We start from the raw sequence: 21715 nt of genomic DNA, 5'->3' as shown, positions 1-21715 counted from the left end.
CTTGATAAACTTCTGTGGAACCCCATAATCTTGTGAAACGCAGTATGAAAACCACTGCCTTAGCATTATATTGTGACAAAATGTACTGCCCTAATTCTACCTTAACACTTACATTTGGATTATACAGCCTGGGACTGAGCAACCTTTAACTTAGTTTACTTACGTTAGAATATTTATACACTGCTTTTATAGGTACTCTAGCTTTTTACTGATTTCTTCCAAATAGTGCAACCCTATGTGTATTTACTCAGATGTGTATTCAATGAGACTTAGTTCCAGGAAAACTCAGCATAGGTTGCAGCCTAAATCTAATGTAATCGAAACTGACTGATACATTAATGCAATGAGCTTTGACTGCCATCTGGTGGTTATGCCCCCAAACTCTCAAAATTTGCACTCAGATTTCAGCTCAAGAGTAGCAACCCTTTGTGTTACTGAAAAAAAAGACATAACTAATTTAATGTGCCATGAACAATAAAAGTCTGATTGCAATCAACATTAGTCTCTAAAGTGCCACAACACCCTTTCTTTGAGTGGACAGATGTCTGCTATGCAATCATCAAACAATAGCTATGGGTGGGAGGTAGAGTAAATGGCTTGCAATCAGAAGGTCCCAGGTTAAATCCTCAGACCTGGTTCGCACAACGCGACAAAGCCAGAGTATGGGTTGAGCATGGGTGGTCATTGAACCATGGGTGATTGTTGAATCGTGGATTGTTGTATTGTGTCAACCCACCTGCGCTAACAAACCATCGTTTGTAAACCACAAACAATTTATTTTTATTTATTTCATTTCATTTCTATACCACCCAATAGCCGAAGCTCTCTGGGCAGTTCACAAAAATTAAAACCAAACAGCACACGATAAAACAATTTAAAATATATACAATATTAAAACCACAATATAACAATACAACCACAATAAAACCTAGCAGCTGTGCAGGAGTTTAAAATACAAATTTAAAACAGCAAAGCTAAAAGTTTAGAATGCTAAAATGCCTGGGAAAATAAAAAGGTCTTCACCTGGCGCCGAAAGGAATACAGTGTAGGTGCCAGGCGAACCTCACTAGGGAGCTCGTTCCAGAGCCGGGGTGCCATAGCAGAAAAAGCCCTCCTCCTACCAGCCACCCACCTCACTTCCTTTGGCAGGGGCTCACGGAGAAGGGCCTTTGAGGATGATCTTAAGGTCCGGGCAGGCACATATGGGAGGAGGCGATCCTTCAGATAATCTGGCCCCAAGCCGTTAAAGGCTTTGAATGTTAATACCAGCACTTTGAATTGGGCCTGGAAATGGACTGGCAGCCAGTGCAGCTGGAAAAGTACTGGCATAATATGAGCTCGCTGACCAGTCCCTGTTAACAATCTTGCTGCCCTATTTTGGACCAGCTGAAGTTTCCGGACCGTTTTCAAAGGCAGCTCCACGTATAACGCATTGCAGTAATCCAGACGAGAAGTTATCAGAGCATGGATAACTGTAGCTAGGCTATCTCTGTCCAGATAAGGGTGTAGTTGGTATACAGCCTAAGCTGATAAAAAGTGCTCTGCGCCACTGAGTTCACCTCAAGTGACAGTTCTGGATCCAAGAGCACGCCCAAACTACGAATGTGATCCTTTACAGGGAGTGCAACCCCCTCCAGAACAGGTTGAATATCACCTAGCCGGGCAGACGAACCACCCACTAACAGTACCTCCGTCTTGTCTGGATTGCGTTTCAGTTTATTAGCCCTCATCCAGTCCATTACCATGCCCAGGCACTGATTCAGAACAGCCACTGGTTCACCTGGGTTTGATCAGAGAGGTAGAGCTAGGTGTCATCTGCATATTGATGGCACCTCAGCCCACACCTCCGGATAACCTCCCCCAGTGGTTTCATGTAGATGTTAAACAGCATAGGGGATAAAATAGAGCTCTGTGGAACCCCATGGCACAATTGCCATGGCACAGAGCAATAATCCCCCAGCACCACCTTCTGGAATTGGCCCTCCAAGTAGGAGCGGAACCACCACGGTGCAGTGCCTCCAACTCCCAACCCAGACAACCTATCCAGAAGGATACCATGGTCGATGGTATCGAAAGCTGCTGAGAGGTCCAGGAGAATCAACAGGGTTGCACTCCCCCATCCCTCTCCCGGCAGAGGTCATCCCACAGGGCGACCAAGGCAGTTTCCATTCCAAAACTAGGCCTGAAGCCTGATTGAAATGGATCTAGATAATCTGTTTCATTCAACAGTGCCTGGAGCTGTCCTACAACCACCCGCTCAAGCACCTTGCCCAGGAAGGGGATGTTGACCACTGGCCTATAATTGTTAACATCCTCTGGGTCCAGGTTAGGCTTTTTCAGGAGTGGTCTAATTACCGCCTCTTTTAATGTGGCAGGCACCACTCCCTCTCTCAAGGAGGAATATACAACCTCCTGGACCCAGCTGGACATCCCCTCCTTGTTTGATTTAATAAGCCATGAAGGGCAAGGGTCAAGCACACAAGTGGTCAATTGGACTTGGCCAAGCACCTTGTCCGCATCCTTAGGCCTCAGTAACTGAAATTCATCCAATGAAACTGGACCAGACGGTACTCTGAACGCCTCTACCAATGGAACTGCATTAATGGTGGTGTCCAATTCATGACGAATCTGAGCGACTTTATCTTCAAAGTGCCTTGCAAACTTATCACAGCGTGCCACCGAGGGTTCCACCATCTCTCTCCCTGGCCCAGAATGTAACAGGCCATGAACCACTCAGAAAATCTCCACTGGATGACACTGAGAAGATGCAATGCTGGTGGAAAAGAACTGTCTCTTTGCCACCCTCACCGCCACAGAGTAGGCTCGATAGTGGGCTCTTACCTGTGTTCGGTCAGACTCAGCACGAGTTTTCCTCCACCTGCGTTCTAGCCGTCTCCCCTCTTGCTTCATTGCCCTCAGCTCAGGTGTATACCAAGGAGCTGGCTGGACTCTGCTTAGAAGGAGAGGGCGCTTGGGCGCAATCGTGTCAACCACCCGAGTCATCTCTGAATTCCACAGAGCGACCTGGGCTTTGACAGGAGCACCAGCCATACCAGCAGGAAAATCCCCCAGAGCCCTCTGGAATCCATTGAATCCATTAGCCTCTGGGGGTGAACCATTTTAATAAGTCCCCCACCCTTGCATTATTTTTCTCATGGAGCTATCCATGAGAGCTTTTTAAAACTATTATTTATATCTTTAGTTAAGGGATCTCCGGCAAAAGCCCCTTGCATTCTTCATCAAAGGCATTGATCTACATCACAGCCAGCAGTAGGCAGGCTGGCTGGGCCATGGGCCTTCTCAGTGGTGGCAGCCAGGATGTGGAACTCCCTCCTTTGGGAAGACTGTTCAGTAGCTTTTCAGTGAGCTGCAATACCTTTTTTGTTTTGCCAAGCATTTTTTTTTAGTTTTTCATCCCTGCTGTTGCATGTTTTTAATTAGCTCTGATTTTTAGCTCTTTGTTTTATTCTTGACACATTGTCTTTTTGTTCATTATGAACCACCTTTTGGGGGGGTGTCAAAAGGCAGAGTATAATTTTTAAAATTAAAGGGCCAGGGGAGGGACTGCTTGAGAACCCCCACCAGGCACAGTGGACAGTACTGGGCTAGATGAATCAATGGTCTGGCTCTGCATAACCCGGTTTCATATGTAGATTATAAGCATCTTGAGACAAGGAACTGTCTATTCTTATGCTATAAATGCCATATAGACTGGTAGCGCTATACAAGCAAATGAATAATCTCTCTCCCTGTCTCTGCAGCAGGACATCCAGCCATTCTTGGTTTAAATCCTTTGTTCTAATTGCTCCTTGCCTGAGATATAAGCCCAATAATAGACTGGCAGACCTGTTTGCATACATTACAAATATATACATAGCGTAAGGGATAATGTTCACAATATTGGCCCTATGGTGTGTTCAGTTATCTGGTAGAGATTGCATGCATTGCTCCTCAAATAAGGCCTTTGTGGATGGACCTCTCCGTCCAAGCCTGTTTAAGCTCCCAAGTATTGGTATCTATCATAAGGTTCACCTCCAGAGTGTCTTTGTATCTAAGGATAGGTAGAACTGTAGAATGAGCTCCTCTGTGCAGATGACTACAGCCTAGAGCACCATTTTAGGTACATCAGAGACCCAATGAAACTGAACCTGATAAGCGTGCTCTCGATGCCAGGGATTCTACATCTTTTCAAACCTCTGTGTTAGGAATCCTGTATCACCATTTTATAAATGGATCTGATCTGGTGAATGGAAGCCATCCCACTGATTAAAATGGTGTCAATAAAACATTCAAATCTCAGAGCCATAAAGAAGCAAGTTAAGGAAGACCATACCATAGATTTTTTTGTGTTCTTAGTTGCACTCCACACACCTTCCAGAGCCAGTGGATGTCTCTCTCGTTTATTTTTGTCATCAGGATTGCTAGTTTGAAGTGTCCAAAGGAAAAGGTAACTTTGGGGTGTGTTCATTTATTAACTATTTATTACATTTATATACCACCTTTCCCCCCAGGAGCTCAAGGTGGCATACATGGCCCCTCTCCCATGTCATTGTCACAACAACCCTGTGAGGTAGGTAATGCTAAGCGCTGGTTACTTGCCCAAGTTCACCGAGTGAGCTACATGTCTGAGTGGAGATTTGAACCCAGGTCTCTCAAGTCCTAGTCTGACACTTTAACCCAGGGGTGCACAAGTTGCGGCCTGTGGGCTGCATGCACCCCACAGCTTCCCTGATCCCCTCCTTGAATCCCCCTCTCCTGCATATATTCTCCACTCTCTCCCCTAGACCTCATAGAGATCACTCTTCCTGCCCCTGCTAGCAGCGAGGAAAGAGCTACCTGTATCAGGATCACTGTAATGCGTGTGTGTGTGTGTGTGTGCGAGCGAGAGAGAGAGACCCATGATCCCCAGCCCAGTATTCCATGCGGCCCCTGGGGCCAAAAAGGTAGTGCACCCGTGCTCTAACCCCTCTACACACTGGCTGGGTTCTGTTAGGAAAATCAGAAGCTGGCATTTGCAGCGTCGCTCATATTTGCATATGCGTTTATTAAATAAATAATAGAAATACGCGAGAACCTGAACGATTCTTCACGTTCTCCTTTTCATGTGGGAATACGAAACTTTAAAAGAAGAGACCCCTCCTTCAGCCATATAGCCCGGCCGCGTGGCTCTAACATCGAAGCTCGCACCCCTTCCCGGGAATCCCAAGCCCCGCTGAACGGAGCGCTCCTCGCCCCCAAGCACGCGTGCCTGGCTTGGGGTGCTACAGTCCCCGCCCACGCGTGTCTCGTGGAAGCAGAATGCCCCAGCGAGTCCTGCGGGGCTTCTAAGTGCCAGGGACCTGACAACTTGGAAAGAAAACCCGTTGCAATCCAAGTCGCCCGCTTGCGAGTGATCGAGGCCGGGCTTCGGCTGAGGAAGAATCCCGAGGATCCCGCCGCGCCGAAGTCATGTGACCGTCACGACAGAGATCCCGAGGAAATGCTCGCCCCCTTTTCCCCTCCGCCTCCCTTCCCGTGGAAGATCTCTATGATCTGGACGCCCGTGCGCGCTGCCGCGGGGAGGAGGGGCTCCCATCCCGGGGTGTTCTCCTTCCCCTTGCCGTGGCGACCGTGCAGCTGCGGGCAGAGCGGCCGGGGCGCCGTAATGGGGCGAGCGGGAGGGTCGCGGAGCTCTCGGCGCTGGAGCCTTCTCGTGCCTTAGCCCGTTTTTCCTGGGAAAGTTTGGCGGCGCGACCCCGTTGCGCTCTGCAGATGAGGTCGGTCAGAGGAAGGTGGGCAATTTTACCTCTTTATTTCTGGGCAACAGTTTCGGATCGGGATGATCCGTGCGACTCTGCTCGCCTCCCCGGGAGGAAAGCCCCCAGGTAGAACGCAGAAAGGCTGCTGAATAAACACGGCTAGGATCGGGGCGCAAAATGTGCATCGGCTTGCTAACGTGGGTGCGCTTTGGTTACGGCGGTTTGCCTGTTGTCCTGATTTCAGGTTCGGGGGCGGGGGGAGGTCATTTGTGTCCAGAGCCTCGATCCCCGATATACCGAAACAACCACCGTGGGCATCCCACATTTCAGGATGATCTCGGTAGTTTTTATTCAGCAGACTTTCAGTGCAACAAAGGTGTATCGGACACGTTGCATGACTGCTGGGTTTGTTATTAATATAGTACAGCACAGGAGTTAATAAAAATATAAATTTTAATACGTTAAGCATATCCTTAAAATGTTAGAGGCTTACCAATGCTGGAAGAGGTCTTGCTTCTTTCTTTAGGGGGGTGCGGGCAGGAAACGGATCCTAGACGTAGGAGGCGTTAATTAAGGTGTTTAAAGACATACTGATGAGGTTTTGTTAGGGAAGTCCATACAACTTTCAGCTTGCACTTCTAAAAAACACTTGCCTTCAATCCTGCCCTCTCCCGCCCCCGTCTAGTCTGGGCCAGAGGGAGGCAGGGGGGATCGATACTAAGAGGGGATCCACTGATGAGGCTGGAGGAAGGCAAGCAATAACCTTAAACAAAGGGATTGCATGATCTTTGCTTTCTTTTTAGTCGTAATTAGGCTTCCTATTAACCATCTTGTACTTGCAGTTAGGGTAACCAAAGGTTGGGTTTTATTTTGCACACTTGTAATGCACACCTCTAGGTGAATTAGGAGTTTTGTTTGTTTATATGAGAATGTCTACGCCACCATTCAACTGCATACATTAATTTACCTTATCGGTGGTAGATCCAGATCCAGGGAGTTATTCCGGATTAACTCAGAATATGAAGGTGTCATCTTGTGTAGGTAGACCAAGAGACTGGGGGAGAGGATATGGACTCTAGTCCACAAATGTTTGCCTTATGCAATAATAAATGTGCTAGGTTTTTAAGGAGCCACAAGACTCCTTCTGTTGTTTTTGATGGGAAATGGTGAGGCTATCCGTTAGTAACACGACGAACAGTTGGGAGATGGTGCAGTAAAAAAAAGAATTTGGTGTACAGATTGGTTTGTTTGCCCAGATGACTCATATAGAGGACTCTGGGGTTTTCTCTTTGCACACCTCATCTAGGCCACTGAAGTTCTCTTGCCCAGGGCCCTCAAGCCCATCAATCCAACATCTAGCATGTAAATATTTTGAAGTCAAATTCATTTTAAGTATTTGCTTATGTATGAAAAACCGGCTTGGCTTGGCTTAAACCTCTGGGAATAAAAGCCAAAAGAAATGCTTTTCTTTTCCCTGCCCCCAATCTGTGATAATGCACAGAATCTGTTCACCAGTCTGGGTGACAAGAGACAGGGCAGTATCTAATGCTGCCCATCCACTAGCAGAACAGATTCCCCATCCCCCTGCAGCTCCCCCCATGCACCCCCCACTTCTTTAGAGGGTCTCTACTGAAGATTTGGGGGGGCTTGGGAGGGTAAAGGGGGATGAGAGGAAGGGGAGGCCCCTTTGTGTGTGAGTTACACACAGCTTTTTATCAGGGAGCCATGGAAAGTTTTATATTGCTTATCAGCTGGTGTGAAGAGACCCAAATAGATGTTTGTCTGTGGGAAAGGCCTCTCTTTTAATCCAATTGTGCTGTCCTTTAAATTAAATTCGAGCCTGGCCTGTTATTATCCTTGCGTCAGAAGGTGGTGTGGATTCTGCAACCCTCTTCTGTTGGTTCAGCCCAATGTGACTGATAGTCACAGACTCTTCCAGCATTTCCAGAAATAATGTCCCACACACAATAACATGGTTTGCTGTGACTATTTATAAAGTGCAAAGGTGCAAAGAGGGAAATGTATTTCTCTAATGAAATGTTACGTGAGTTGAGATCCCACAGGAAGTCTCATCCTGAAATAGAAGCCTTTTCCTCCCACCATACAGACCCCCAGAGCTACTTCCTCCTTAAAGCTCCTAATGTGTGACTCAAGGCCTTCATATGTATGTTTAGTTTGCTAGATTTCTGCCACACACACCCCTTGTACCGAGGATAAAAAATGCCTATTATTGTATACGCATTGTGTGGGAACATACACCTCCATTACGTCAGTGGACGCAGTGAGTGTATGAACCAGCCTCAAAGTGGGGTTGGGGTTGGAAAGCCAACTTTCTTTCAGCTCTGTCACACATGTGTTTAAAACTGTTGTTGAACTGAGACATTAATATAAGCATTTCCGAGTATATCATCGTTCAGGTTAGTTTGAAAGACCTCACAAGGTCTTGTTGGAAAGTCAATCACAATGACCATTTTCTGGCCCCATACACTTTTTCCAAATTCATCCTCCTCTTTGCTCTCAGGGAGCTGCATTCTAGTGGTGGGCGGGACTGAAGGCAAAGTGGGTGTGGCCAAAGGCAAAGTAGGCAAGGCCAACATATAAAAAATATCATATATTTTAGCTTAAAGCTCTGACTGCCAGTAAATAAGCTTTAGGAGAGGCTTTTCAGCCTTTTAGAAGGGGAGGAGGCTGAACAAATACTGGGAAACCACCAAATGGTCAGCGGTTGAGGGGAAGAGGGTGCGGCTGGGGAAGGGGGCAATCTGCAGAACCCCAAAGGTTGGATTGGACCCCAGGAGGGGTAGATCTGGCTCCTGGGACTGACGTGTTCTCCCCCATCTAATTCGTGTACCCTGGGGATCTTCTGAAAAAGCCGACGCAGAGCGTGCTGTTAAATCCAGATGGTAATACAGCCGCAGGCCAACGTTCTTTTTAATCCTGGTCTTTGTGCCCTGGCATCCATAGGTGGCTATGGAGATCAGTGGGCTCCCACTGGAATTGTGGCGCCTGATACTGTCCTACCTGCGCCTCCCTGACCTCGGCCGCTGCAGCTTGGTGTGCAGAGCGTGGTATGAGCTCATCCTCAGCCTGGACAACACCCGGTGGCGGCAGCTGTGCCTGGGCTGCATCGAGTGCCGGCATCCCAACTGGCCCAACCAGCCTGACGTGGAGCCCTGGTCGTGGAGGGAAGCCTTCAAGCAGCACTACCTGGCATCCAGAACCTGGACCAAGAACAGCCAAGACCTGGAATCCTCCACCTGCTTCCACTTGTTCCGAAGGAAGAAGGACCGGCGGGTCCTTTGTGTCGGGCCCGGCTGTGAGTTCGACAGCCTGAGGAGCGCCTTGCTGTCGGCCAGCAGCTATGACAGAATTGTACTGTTGCCCGGGGTGTACGAGGAGCAGAGTGAGATCTTCCTCAAGGCCCCCGTAGAAATTATGGGGAAGGGCAAGCTCGGCGACGTGGCTCTCCTGGTGAGCTTTGACCAGCACTGTCCAACCATGAGGTTATGCAATGTGGTCTTCATGCCCGCCTGGTTCACGCCAGTTGTTTATAAGGTGAGTGTGAATGCAGTCAAGAATGCACGGACCTCGAAACGGCAAATCTTGGGGCACTATCGATATAGCAGAGTGGGAGACAGCTCAGCCTGAAGCAAGAGGCACGATCCACTTGGAGGTTCTCCTGTGCAGGCCCTAAGGCAGCCTTTCCCGACACAGCAGCCTCCATATGGGCTGGAGTACAACTCCCATCATGGCTGGAGATGATGAGAGTTGTAGTCCAACACACCTGGAAGGTGCCAGGTCGAGGAAGGCTCTCCTTATGAATTGAATGAGAGCTGCCCAAGGGCACGGTGATTTCCATTTCACGGGCTGGTCCTGGTGCAGAACCGATACTTGGTTCCTACCCAGGGTTAGGCTGGGAGCATGCATTAGTCACGTGCTCCTTCCTGCAATCCCCCCAACACAGGTAGAAGGCTGAAAGTGAACTGAGAGATCACGTGTCTACTTGAGGTCAGGCTCCGTTGGATTTCTTTGGGGGTCAAGTCCTCTTGGAATCTCTTGAACTGTTTACAAAAAATAAAGGAGGCCATGTTGGCCATAAGGAAAATTCCAAAATCCATAAAGTGTTATACCTTTAGTAGGCCAATGCAAAGATCACAAACAATGTGCAAGCTTCCAAGATCTCCAGATCTCTTCATCGGGCAAGATGTTACAAAAAGCAGGTAGGCAGGGGTGCGGGTGGGGGAATAAGGCTGATTGCATGTTGTAGTCAAGATGTCTGCATAGTCAGAGCCTTGAGGTGATATGGAGAAGAAAGGTTTGCAGATATTCAAATGGGGCTCTGCCAGCTTTCAAGTTTCAGCACTCTTGGGACCACCGGGAAGAAGAAAGTTGCAGACAATTGTTGATCCTCCAATTTTGCTGCTTGGTCTTACAATGTTTGTTACTGTAAAATGGGTTGATCTGGTTTCCTTCTTTCCCCTTAGACAACCTCAGGTCACGTCCAGTTTGACAACTGCAACTTTGAGAACAGTCAGCTGCAGATTCATGCCCCAGGAACCTGCCAGGTGAAATTCTGCACTTTCAACCAGTCCAGCATCAGTTTCCACGGCGTGGCTATCTGCCTCCTGGAAAACTGTGAGTTTCTTGGGAGTGAAAACGCCTCTGTGACAGTAGAAGGTTGCCCGTCTTTGGACAGGAACTGGGCCTGCAAACACTTGACCACGTTGGCAAAATCCCGCTCTGTCCTACTGCAGACGCTGGAGCCGCCCCTTTACAGCGCGTCAAAGTTCGAAAGCCGGGGGCACCTGCCCATGAAGAATGCAAGGACCTGTGAAATTGTGGTAGGTGGGGACCCCAGTACCGTGTTTCCCGCTTCGCAGAGTCAAGCCGTGCCAAAGAGAGGCTGTGAGGAGGAGAACGATGTTGCCGGAGGCCTTAACCTGGCACACAAAGAGGAGGCCACGACCATGGACACAGATTCTAGTGACAGTGAACTGAGCATCAGCAGCGAGAATGAGGATGACGACGAGTCTCTGTACAAATTGCCTTACCAGGCCCATAGCCTGAGCCACATGCTGGCCAAAGTGATTCACGGCTGGCCACAAACCAATGGCTTAACAGCCCTTCAGAATGACTATGAGCTAAAAACACTGCCTCAGGAGCTGCCGAAAGACAAGGAGGCCCAGTTGCTTGCCAATTCTGTGCAAGGGTGCTTCATTCGGAAGTGCCTTTTCAGGGATGGGAAGGGTGGAGTCTTTCTTTGCTCTCAGGGGCAAGCCAGAGTGGAAGGGAGCATCTTCAGGGACTTGACCTATGCTGTGCGATGCATACAAAACAGTAAGGTGCCGTAAAAGACGGAGAGCAATTTAATCTTGCATGCCATGATTAAACAAACAGTGGTGTTCAGCTACATTTTTCCTTTTAAGGCTGACATCTTAACAGCCCTGAGCTTTGTGCCTATAAATAGTTGTGGATATTTCATGTCAACCTTCTAATCTCTCCCTGACTGCGCTCTCTTAAAACACATCACTAGAAAGCTGGAGGCTAATAATTCTGGATTTCTTTATTTTTCAAGCTGAATTCTGCAACCTGTATAAATTATGCAAATTATGCTAATTTGCATTCTTTCCCTGATTTTGCATGGTTCTGGAGGGGCAAGGGCCTATGAAGGGTATTGAAGCCCCAACCTTGGGACCACTGTATATCTTAGTCCACAACTCCTCTGGCTTAGAAGGTCACCAGACATCACCTACACACTTGCAAGCATGTCTTTGTATATTCATAAATAAATAGAAATATAGCCGCTAGAAACTTGCTTTAAAACAAAAACAGAAAGCTGAGATTACTAGGAAGTTGAATTCTACAGCTTTTCCACCCTTCCCCAGAATCTGTGCTGGCTCCAGGCTTTTGAGGGCCCTGGGGCAAGGCACCCTCAATGAGCCCCCTGCCTCAGTGAGTCCTCCTCCTCACCACCGTTGTCACCAGCTGCTCTTGCTCCTTCTCTTTGTTATTATTGATAGCACTTGCTTGTTCGAGAGGCAGGAAGCCAGGGAGCGAGTAGGCCGTGGCATCTACTGTTCCTCCTTCTCACCACCACTGTTGTCTGGGCCAGAGCGAGAGGCAGACTGCAGTGGTGAAGAGGAGGAGTGATTCAAGGGGGCTCTTGTCGCTTGGCCCCTATTGGACTGTGGGCCCTTGGCAGGTGCCTGGCCATGCCTACCCTTGATGCCGGCCCTGTCCAGAACGAAAGCACACTCACAACCCACCACCCACTTTTTAAGCAGCAAAAGTAGGGGGGTTCGTGAGTCCTTGGTGGGGCTGCATTTAGATTGGTGGGTAAGACATTGCAAAAGCCTGGCTCAGGAGCTGTTTTCACACAGCCATCCTTGTAGTCAGATGTCAACAGGAGGAGATTTTCTCCCTTCAGTTTTCTTGTGGCGAGGTCAATTTATGAAACTGTCCCATTTCTCTCCCCACATTGTGTTGTGTGTGTGTCCCCCCGGTGAACTTAACCATGTTGGGGCTCTTTCCCAAAGACCACTTCACCACACAAAAGTGACTTCGTCAGCTCAGAAGGAGCTGTGCAAATCTTTCCTAAGAGACGAAATCGGGGGACAAAGGCAGAGCTGTGGGAGATCTCCTTGGTCGCTGTTTCCACTCAGGAGAATTCAGAAGTCCTGTCAGGATAGTTTCAGAAGGGGTTGGGGAAGACATATGAGTAGCAGTGTAAGATTTATGGTGTCTGTAACAGTGCATGGCTAGGTCTTAAAGCCTCTGTGTGTCTTTTCAGCGATCTGGGGAGCTCGCTGCTGTTGCTTGCTTAGCAACCTTCGCTGGCCTTTTAAAAAAACAAAACCTTTGCCTCTGACTGTTTGCCTAGAGCGTTGATGGGAGTTTAGGATCCTAATTATTCAAAGTGTAATGTGGGCCTGAAGCAAAATGGCCAGGCTGTGGAGGTTCCTGCGTATGTAGAAACCCTGTCTGGGCTGCATTAATGGCTTGCGCTGCACTCCAAGCAGGCTGCTGAAGAAGTCTCGATACAGCAAATGCTGTACTATAGACAAGCACGGGAAATAGGGGCACAGTCTCTGCAGATTTTCCGATGGGGGCCAAATGTCGCTTTGTCTTGTAAATGTATTTGTTCCTTGGCAAATTTTCTGTGGGAAAGGGCAGAAGCTGAATTGAGAGATGGCGTTCTTTGGCATGAGACAGCTGCATGCAGAGCTGGCTTAGGTTTTGAGTGAAACATTAAGTGGGAGATTGTGTACCATTCATTACCTAGCTGTTGTTTGCAGGTGAAATGCCTTGTGATCACACCTGCATTTTCCTGCAGCGCTTTCAGCCTTGTGTTCCGAGTCAATAATTTGCTGCTCTCTCGCTTCAAGGAGAGAAGGAAGGGGGAAAGGGGGGGGGGAGTTTGTTTCTTGGCTTTTAAAGATATGCTTTGACCTGAAACGAAAGCTTTGTTTATGTGAGTGTACGTTTCAGAATTTGGATTCCCATTTGTTTTGTTTTGATTCATAGCCCCCTGGGTTTACAAGACTTGGACAGGTGGGTGGGTGGTGAGAGAAACAGTGATCACTGTCTCATTCATTGTGGTGTAGTGGTTAGAATGTGGTTAGAGTGTTGGACTGGGACTCACAGGAAACGGGCTCTAGTCCCCACTCAGCCATGAAGCTCTCTGGGTGACTTTGGGCCAGTACTGACTCTCAGCCTAGCTACCTCACAGGGTTGTTGTGAGCACAAAATGGAGAGGGGGTGGACCACGTATGCCGCCTTAGTTTCCTTGCAAGAGGGGAAAAGGCAGGATATAAATGTGATAATAAATAAACAACCTATACGGTGTAGGATAGGTAATTCTTATTCCCTGTTACAGGTGGGGAACTGAGGCTGAGAGAAAGTATGCCATGCAGGCCCTTCAAAACCCCTTCTTTGCCATGGGCTGTGTGTGTGTAGGGATTCATCGTGTCACACTTGACAGATGGTACTATTTCCTGTGGGTTTGATACTTTAGAATAGGGATGCTGAACTTCCGGCCCACCCAGGGTCCCAATCCGGCTCTCCGAGGCTCCTCAGATGGCTACACCTCCTTCGCCATGTCACCAGGTGATTCCCACCACAGATCGTTTGGTGGTTTTTCGGCTGTTGTGCAATTTCTTCACCATTCTAAAAGCTGGCAATGCGTCTCCTAAGTGGTAAGCGCAGAGAAGACTTGAAGGAGTGGAAGACCGCCACTCTGACAACAGAGTGCATGGCAAAACTCTGATTATTTGCTTTCTTGCATATCATTGCACCTTTCATCATAGCCACTTTGGGACTGAATTGCATTTGAAGCATGGCAAAAATGGAAAACCCTCTTTAGTTTTGCTTGGGCAGTCTTAGAAAAAGACTGGTTGAGGACTTATTTTATGCATGCGCATGCGCATGCGCGCGCACACACACACACACACACACACACTTTTCAGTGTTAGGAAATGAGTTTGTTTTGTTTTGCATAAATGCTTTTAAGTTTGGCTTGAAGGACATTCTGTAGCTGAGCATAACAATGCATTATGTGGGTAATGGTATTTAACGTTCCTTTCTTCAAAGCCTTTTAAAAAAGGAGAGAGAGAACGAGAACCAGGGGGGAATGACAGGCTGCGGGAGAGGCCTTTGTATATTTCATTCTGTTCATTACATTTTTATCCCACCCTTCCTCTAAGGCACTTGGGGCAGCATATATCTTTCTTCCTCCTCCCTCTTTGACCTTCACAACAACCCTGTGAGGTTGTTAGCTTAGGCTGAGCAATGGTGACATTGCAGGAGCCAGTTGTGCTGCCTTCCACCTTACTGGGGTTTGCCACTTGGTAAGTCGCAGATGGCATATTGGTGTGAATCAGAAGGGAGCAAGGTGGATGCAAGGTAGGGGGCTCAGGGGACTGTCTAATTTTGAGCGGAATTTTGTTCTGGCTCAGATTACAATCTAAGCAGGAGAACAATTGGGGGTTGTGATGCCAGTCTTATATTTGGGACCAGCTTTACAAGCCCCTGGGACTTGTCTTTCCAATGAGATCAATTTTCAGAAGCAGGCCGTGAAGGTCCCCTATTTGTCTCTACCATCAGGTATTCAGGTACACTGTGCTCTAGATGGAGGCTCTAGATCAGGGTTGGCCGACTTTGGGCAATCTGGGATCCAATTTCCTCCCCCAGACCCACTGTGGGCTGCATTGCCCCTGCTGTTGCCCCTGCACCACAAAGAGAAGGGGAGGGGGCAAAATAAACTAAATGTGTCTATTCTAAGCCTCTGTAGGCTTAGAATGGACTTTTTCTCCCTGCAAAAAAACCTTGTAGTTAACTTTTTAAGCTTTTTTCAAGAAATAACTTTTTCTCCCTTTTTTTAGAAGAAAAAAAATACGGGGGCATATGTGGCTCAGGGGAGCCATCTCGCCCATCCTTGTCCTAGATCATTGTCATGGCTAACAATGGTTCCATAAAAGATCATCCAGGACCGGCTTTTCAGACCTCAAGCTGATTAGATCTGAACATTAATAGCCAGTTCCAGAATGCCACGATGGCCATATTTCTTGGCCGTAGCTGTAGGATACCATTGGGAGAGCTGGGAAGCCGGCCTCTGTAAGCTGCCAAGGTCGATCCATCACAGCCGAAGCTAAGGTAGCTGTAAACACCTGTCAGGCTATGACCATTACTGGGATAATGACAGTATTTTCTTTTAATACCCTAGATAGCCAGGCTTGGCATTCTGATTGGAGCTTGACCTCCATGCCAGGTCAGCAGTGAATGACTAATAGGGAGAGGTATACAATTGGCTCCCCCCCCCCTTCCCCGGCATTTTAATTAACTGATGGGGCGGGCAGGCAGGGGGCAAGCCACCTTTTCAAATAAGCAAATAAAGGAGTTGTAATTCAATTATCATCTTTGATATGCGGCGCTCGCCAAGGCGAGAATATTGCAATTTGTGGATTTGTTTCTTTCCGCTTGTCAGACATGGGTTTAAAGGTTTATTTGACTGGAAAAGAATTATATACATGAATATTTAAACCACTTATTTGCTCAAATAAAACGCCAGGATTTAAAGCGTCTCCCGTTGGGTTTCTTTCAGTTTTTGCCAGGCAGTGTAGATTACGCTTCTTGGCGGGGTGTGTTTTCTCTTGCTCGGTAGACCAGTAACTTCCAAACTGTGTGCAGTGGAACTGTTAGTGTGCACCAAGAAATAAATTAATGCTGTGAGCCCAGAGCATCCACCCATGGGAGAGTCTGCCTGTCATCTCTCTGCATGCTTTGCTGCTCTAGCTAGCCTCGCCTCCTTCTGCTCAGCCTTTCCTGGGCCATGGGGGCAGGTTGGGGGAAGTAATTCTGCCATGTATCTCTGCCTTGGATGCAATTGGCTCATTCGATCACACCCAGGGAAGCGACGGGAGAATTACCTGCCCTGGGAGGAGCGTACCACCTACATGAGTTATGCTGTCCCTTCTCTGAGCATGCCTCTTGTTCGGAAGGAAGCAGACCCAGAATACTGAAACATACAGGGTGGGCTCTGCCAAGGGCAGGTAGAATTACAGAGTAGGAAGGGACCTCAAAGCTCATCTAGTCCAACTGCCTGCCAATGAAATCCACTACTACCATACCCCTGATAGGTGGTCATCCAGCTTCTTCTTAAAAATATCTAATGAAGGTAATTCTGCAGTCTCTGAATTGGGAGTGATTGGATTCTTCAATGTAAAATTACCTGCCCTCAGAGGAATCCACTCACTGTGTCTCTCCATGAGTATGTGTTCTGGGCTTGCCTCCTTCCAGTTGGCAGACATGCTCTGAACAGTGTCTCATGCACAGACCCATGCAGAGACTGTTTTTTGGCAGCAAGAAGCGACTCAATAATCATAATCATCATCATCATAATTGCAGCATATTACTGAATACCAGATGCTGGGGACAAACAACAACAGGTGGCCATCTGCTGTTTTTTGTCTCCAGTAATAGATGCTAATACGTGGATGTTCCATTTACTTCGTGGCCATTGCCACATCTTGTGGCAGTGAACAAGCCATCTGGACAGCCACCTGTCAGGGATGCTCTGACTTGGATTCCTGTGTTGAGCAGGGAGTTGGACTCGGTGGCCTTGTAGGCCCCTTCCAGCCCTACGATTCTATGATTCTGTGAATTCTTCAGCATTAGATACAACTTGCAGAAAAGTGCATGTCTGAACTCATTCATTCATTCTACTTATATATGCCTTCATAGCCTAAGATAAAAACATAACAAATACATAAAATGCAATATCCAACCTGTCCCTGAGTACCTCGGCCAGTCGTGGCTCTTGGACATGAGATCCCTGCGTGGCTTGTACGCATCTTTCCTCCACTTGTGAAGCATGACTTGCCATGAAGACACCTGGTGGGCAAATCATTGCCCCATGGTGGGAAGAATTGTCTCCCGGCAGGAACCCTTTGTAAACTGGACCACTGCTGTTTCTTGTTTTCTCTCAGATTGTGCCACAAATCACTTAATTTGGCATATGTGGACTGGAGAACTACTAAAGCTTTTTGTGGGCTAGTCACTCTGGGAATCTTATTTGTGGGCTGAAATAAGCAAATTCATGGAGGGTAAAGCCATCAATGGCTACTAGTCATGATGCAGCATGCCTCTGAAAACCAGTTGCTGGGGAAGACGAGCAGGAAGGTGCTCTTGCGCTCATGTTCTGCTTGTGGGCTTCCCCTAGGCATCTGGTTGGCCACTGTGGAAAGGATGATGTTGGGCCATACAGGCCTTTGGTCTCATACAGGTGGCTTCTTATGTTCTATAGACTCCTTAAGAGCACAATCCTATGCATGTTCAGACAGCAAAAAGTCCTATAACTCTCAGCCTGCCCTAGCCAGCCATGCTGGCTGGAGCATGCTGGGAATTGTAGGGCTTTTTCTTTGTCTAAACATGCATAGGATTGCATCCTAACTTCGCTTTTCCCAACCTGGTGCCCTCTAGCTGTGTTGGACTACAAGCCCCAGCATACCTCGGCAAACGTTGCTGGTTGGGGCGTTGAATCATAGAGCTGGAAGGGACCATTTAGGTCATCTGATGCTCTGACCTGGATTCCTGCATTGAGCAGGGGGTTGGACTCGATGGCCTTGTAGGCCCCTTCCAACCCTACTATTCTATGATTCTATCAAGTCCAGCCCCCTGTGCAGTGCAGAAATCTAGTTGTAGCATGCTGGGAGTTGTAATCCAACACAGTTGCAGGGCTCCAGGTTGGGGAAGGCTGCCTTAACTTGTAGAGTGCTCCTGAGTGTTCAAAGTACCTTGCTAAGGTAATCTTGTTGCAGTCCTTTGCTAGCCCTGCACAGTAGGCAGATGTAGGGCTGGGGCTGAGAGAACAGTGCTAAGGCTACCGAATGACTTTGTTGCAGAGACAAGGTTTGCGTCAGGGACGTCCTGCATTGCAGCTCACTGCTGTGACATCACACCAGCTCAAACTGACACGCGTTGGCCTCTGTGTTAGCAGAATGTATGCTTGTAAGGACATCCTGGATCTTTTCCTATACATAGGTTTGAATCACATTTTTTCTTCTCCTTTTTAGATCATCATGCTGAAGAATGACATTCACCACTGCAAGACCTCAGGGATATTTCTGCGCCTTGGTGCTGGTGGCTTGATTGCAGAAAATAACATCCACTCCAACTGCGAAGCTGGTGTGGACATTCGGAAAGGGGCCAACCCCCTGATCCTGGTATGGGATCTTGCATGTTCAGATTTGCCCAAAGGCAGCAGTTCAGTGTGAATGCAGCAAACTGGGTAGATTCGTGTAAGAGGAATGTGGGTGGGTGTGGGCATTTGCCAGGGCAGAAGTGGCAAGTAGGAGAGGGTGCTTAGCTGTCCTCCTGGAGATCTTCCTCCACAGGCATTTGAGATCCATGCTGGAGAAAGAAGCAGGGCTGGGGAGGGAAGCGGTGAGGGACAGGGAGCGGGGAAGCAGCAGGCAGAGGAAGGGTTAATGCATCCCCCCACCCCGCACTCTGTTTCTCCCATGCATATGCCACCATTGCATTCACATTATGCTGCAAACATAGGGTTGGGAATTGCATGATTGCTGCATAAGGCGACACCTAGTTTTGGCCAAAGGCTTCTTATTCTACCCCCGAACGGATCTTCCTGTATTGCATGAGAGACGTCCTAACCCACAATCTTAACAGAAGAGAGATGCTTTATCCCCTGCTCTGCTAAAGTGTTTGGATCCTATAAGGATCAAGCAGCTTTCATGACTTCTTAAAAGGGCCACTCAAGCCAAACTAATCTGACTTTGAGCAGCTATCATCATCAGTATCATAATATTGTGCCGGGTGGAGTTTTCAGTAAGGAGATGCTCCCATAATTCCTGCCCATTGAAAGCAGATGGGCCTAGCCTTGTTGCTGGAGAACACCCTTCCATTAACGGGGAGAAAGCAATGTAGAAAAATATGAATTGTACAAATCGGGCCTTTCCCCCAACCACCAATCATTCAGTGGTTTCTTGCCTTTTGCACTCTTTTTTCCTCATTCTAAAAGGTTGAAAAGCCTCTCCTAGGACTTAGTTACTGGCAGCTAAAATGTAGTGGTCTTTTGGGCCTTTGGGCCCTGCCCATCAGTGGAATACAGCTCCCAAGAGCTTCTCTAAGACAGAATGTGGCCCTCAGGCTGAAAGAGGTTTGACAACCCTGGTACAAGACATGTTCTGGAGGGATGTGTTACACGCCTCATGCTGATGTCAAAGGGACCATCCATTTTGGCCTGTTGATGCAAGGAGATTTCCTTGCCTGGTGTGGCTGATCTCCCTGCAGTTCTCCCCACCCTCCTCTTCACAAAAAAACCTGGGGGAGGGTGCACAGGTAAATGGCTGCATGCCATCCCTCAGCTCACAGTTTAAGAACAACTGGGGCTGTTTGCTTGACACCACAGCCCACCATGGTTATTTAATTTTGGCGCTTGCAGGGTGTGTGTGGCCACCATTTTGAACATGCAACCCCTGCTCAGGGGTTGTCGTGTTGTGAAACCTGGTGAGCATGGGTTATGTGAGGGTTAAACAACCCTTGCATAATCCATGGCCTGTTTCAGGGTTATGTGAGGGTTGTTCAATCCTCGTATAACCCACGTCGCATAATGCAGGCTCGCTCGGTTCACATGACATGACAACCACTGAGCGGGGCTTGGATATAGAACATGGTGCCTGCAGGTACCACAGCTCATTGTGAATTAAATAACCTACAACGAGCCACAGCGCATTGTACAAACCCGGTCACTGTGGGCTTGATTCCCAACATTATGGTGGTGTGGGATCATAGACTAACGATATTTCATGACTTGTTTGGGAATCTGCTTGTATATGTAGGGCATATGCAGGATACTGTAATTGGAGGCCTAGCAAGCTAACCTTCAAAATCTACCCAAACCATTTATTCATGGGGCCTACATTTGGAATTTTAGCCTCCTTCAGGACCGCTCATTTCTTAACCCAGATCTGTATGTGTAACTTTTCCCCCTGTGCATCCATCATGGATCTCTCTGCTTCTGGGAACTAGGGTCACAACTTACTGGGGGAGTGGGGAGAGAACCTTGCCTAACCATCTCCTGTGCCTTCAACCCATGGAGGCCGGGCGCCCCGACTTCAGTGGGGCTGTGAATCTGCTCTTGGTTTCAGTCAGAACTGTGAAGGAGCTAACCAAGGTGCTGAACCCAATCCCCAAAATGGGTTCCGCACCTTGGATAGCTCCTGTAGAGTTCTGACTGAAACCCAGAGCGGATTTGCAGCCCCACTGAAGTTGGAGTCACCAGCCTCCACTGCCTTTAACAGCAGTTTGAAGTGAAGCTTCTCACAGCGTGGAGATCCAATGTGATCGCTTGCTAATGTCTCCACAGGAAGCTGCAGTTAAAGGCATGGCGGAGAAGTTGCCAAACCTGCCAGGAGCTTGTTGATCCAAGAACCCTTTGCTCCTCTCCCCTATTCCTGCCCCAGATTTGGGAATTCCTGGGCCAGATCTTCTGTTTGTCTGGGTAATGGCTGAGGAGCAATGGGCAAGGCTTGATAGGACCCCTTTTGATTTCTTTACCCAGTTGCTGCTGTAAAGGAAGAGGATCTAGTCACACCAGAAATGCCAAATCTCCAAGGAGACTCCAAATTGGGCATTCCTTTCTAAAATAAATTGCCTCTTGCTTTTAAGGATTTGGGTGCTTTTGCCCAGAAGCTTCCTGACCTTTCTGCTACTGGAGCAAGTCCTTGACTTAGGATGACCGATCTCTTCCCCTCACCCCTGCCCACCCCCACCCTCTCTCCCTCTCTCTCATTTTCTCCTTTTATTCTTTTCACTTGTGCATAAATAAAACGACAGTGTAATAGGATCCACAGTGGCCTTCGCTCCGGCATCGTTGTCCTTGGCAACGGAAAAGGCATCATCCGTAGCAATCAAATCTATGGCAATAAGGAGGCTGGCATTTACATTCTATATAATGGCAACCCTCTAGTGAGGTAGGTGATCGAGCAGTGGCATTTCTTACCACTTTTGCTGTCACTTCAGATGTGAAACACCCCCTCCCGCAATGAAAGAGCAGAACTTGGTTGTTGTTTTTTATGTGTACTGAGAGGGGGAGGAGGTCTTTTTGTCTATGCACCTGTATTTCTACCATTGCATTCTGTGTTGTGGAGAGTGGCTTTCATCCTGTGTTCTGGGGAACTCCCAGGCCCTCAGAAGTTTAGCAGGACGTCCTCTGTGATGGTTGATCAGAAATAGTGGGTGAGGGTTCCAGAAAGGCAGCTTGCCCGCTCACAGTTGATCTTCCTGTTGATCAGGAGGGGCTGTAGCTCCATGGCAGAGCATCTGCTTTGCATGCAGAAGGTCCCAGGTTCAATCCACAGGAAAAACTCTTGCCTGAGACCCTGGAGAGCTGGTGCCAGTCAGTATCGACAATACTGGGCTAGATGGACCAGAGCTCCGACTCGGTATAAGGCAGCTCCCTA

General features: G+C 48.1%; 1 protein-coding gene across 4 annotated transcripts in view; it reads left to right on the top strand.

Annotated features, from left to right (window-relative positions):
* The window catches only part of FBXO10 (F-box protein 10), a 44108-nt gene that overhangs the window by 3679 nt on the left and 18714 nt on the right, over window positions 1–21715 (top strand). Inside the window, exons 1-5 of one of the 4 annotated variants that reach the window (XM_084834909.1) lie at window positions 5625–5771; window positions 8703–9293; window positions 10223–11080; window positions 18308–18457; window positions 21090–21226. In XM_084834909.1, the coding sequence (XP_084691035.1) occupies window positions 8709–9293; window positions 10223–11080; window positions 18308–18457; window positions 21090–21226 (1730 nt within the window). In that variant the 5' untranslated portion in view covers window positions 5625–5771; window positions 8703–8708. Of the gene's footprint in view, window positions 1–5624; window positions 5772–8702; window positions 9294–10222; window positions 11081–18307; window positions 18458–21089; window positions 21227–21715 lie in introns of those variants that run through there. The other 3 variants (XM_084834912.1, XM_084834910.1, XM_084834911.1) reach the window with 3 other exon arrangements.

The sequence above is a fragment of the Heloderma suspectum genome, chromosome 2, assembly GCF_057233095.1.
Source record: "Heloderma suspectum isolate Gila_16-S chromosome 2, 16-S_ref, whole genome shotgun sequence".
Taxonomy (NCBI): domain Eukaryota; kingdom Metazoa; phylum Chordata; class Lepidosauria; order Squamata; family Helodermatidae; genus Heloderma; species Heloderma suspectum.
Note: the sequence above shows the minus strand (reverse complement) of the source record. Positions and strands in the feature narration are given on the sequence as shown.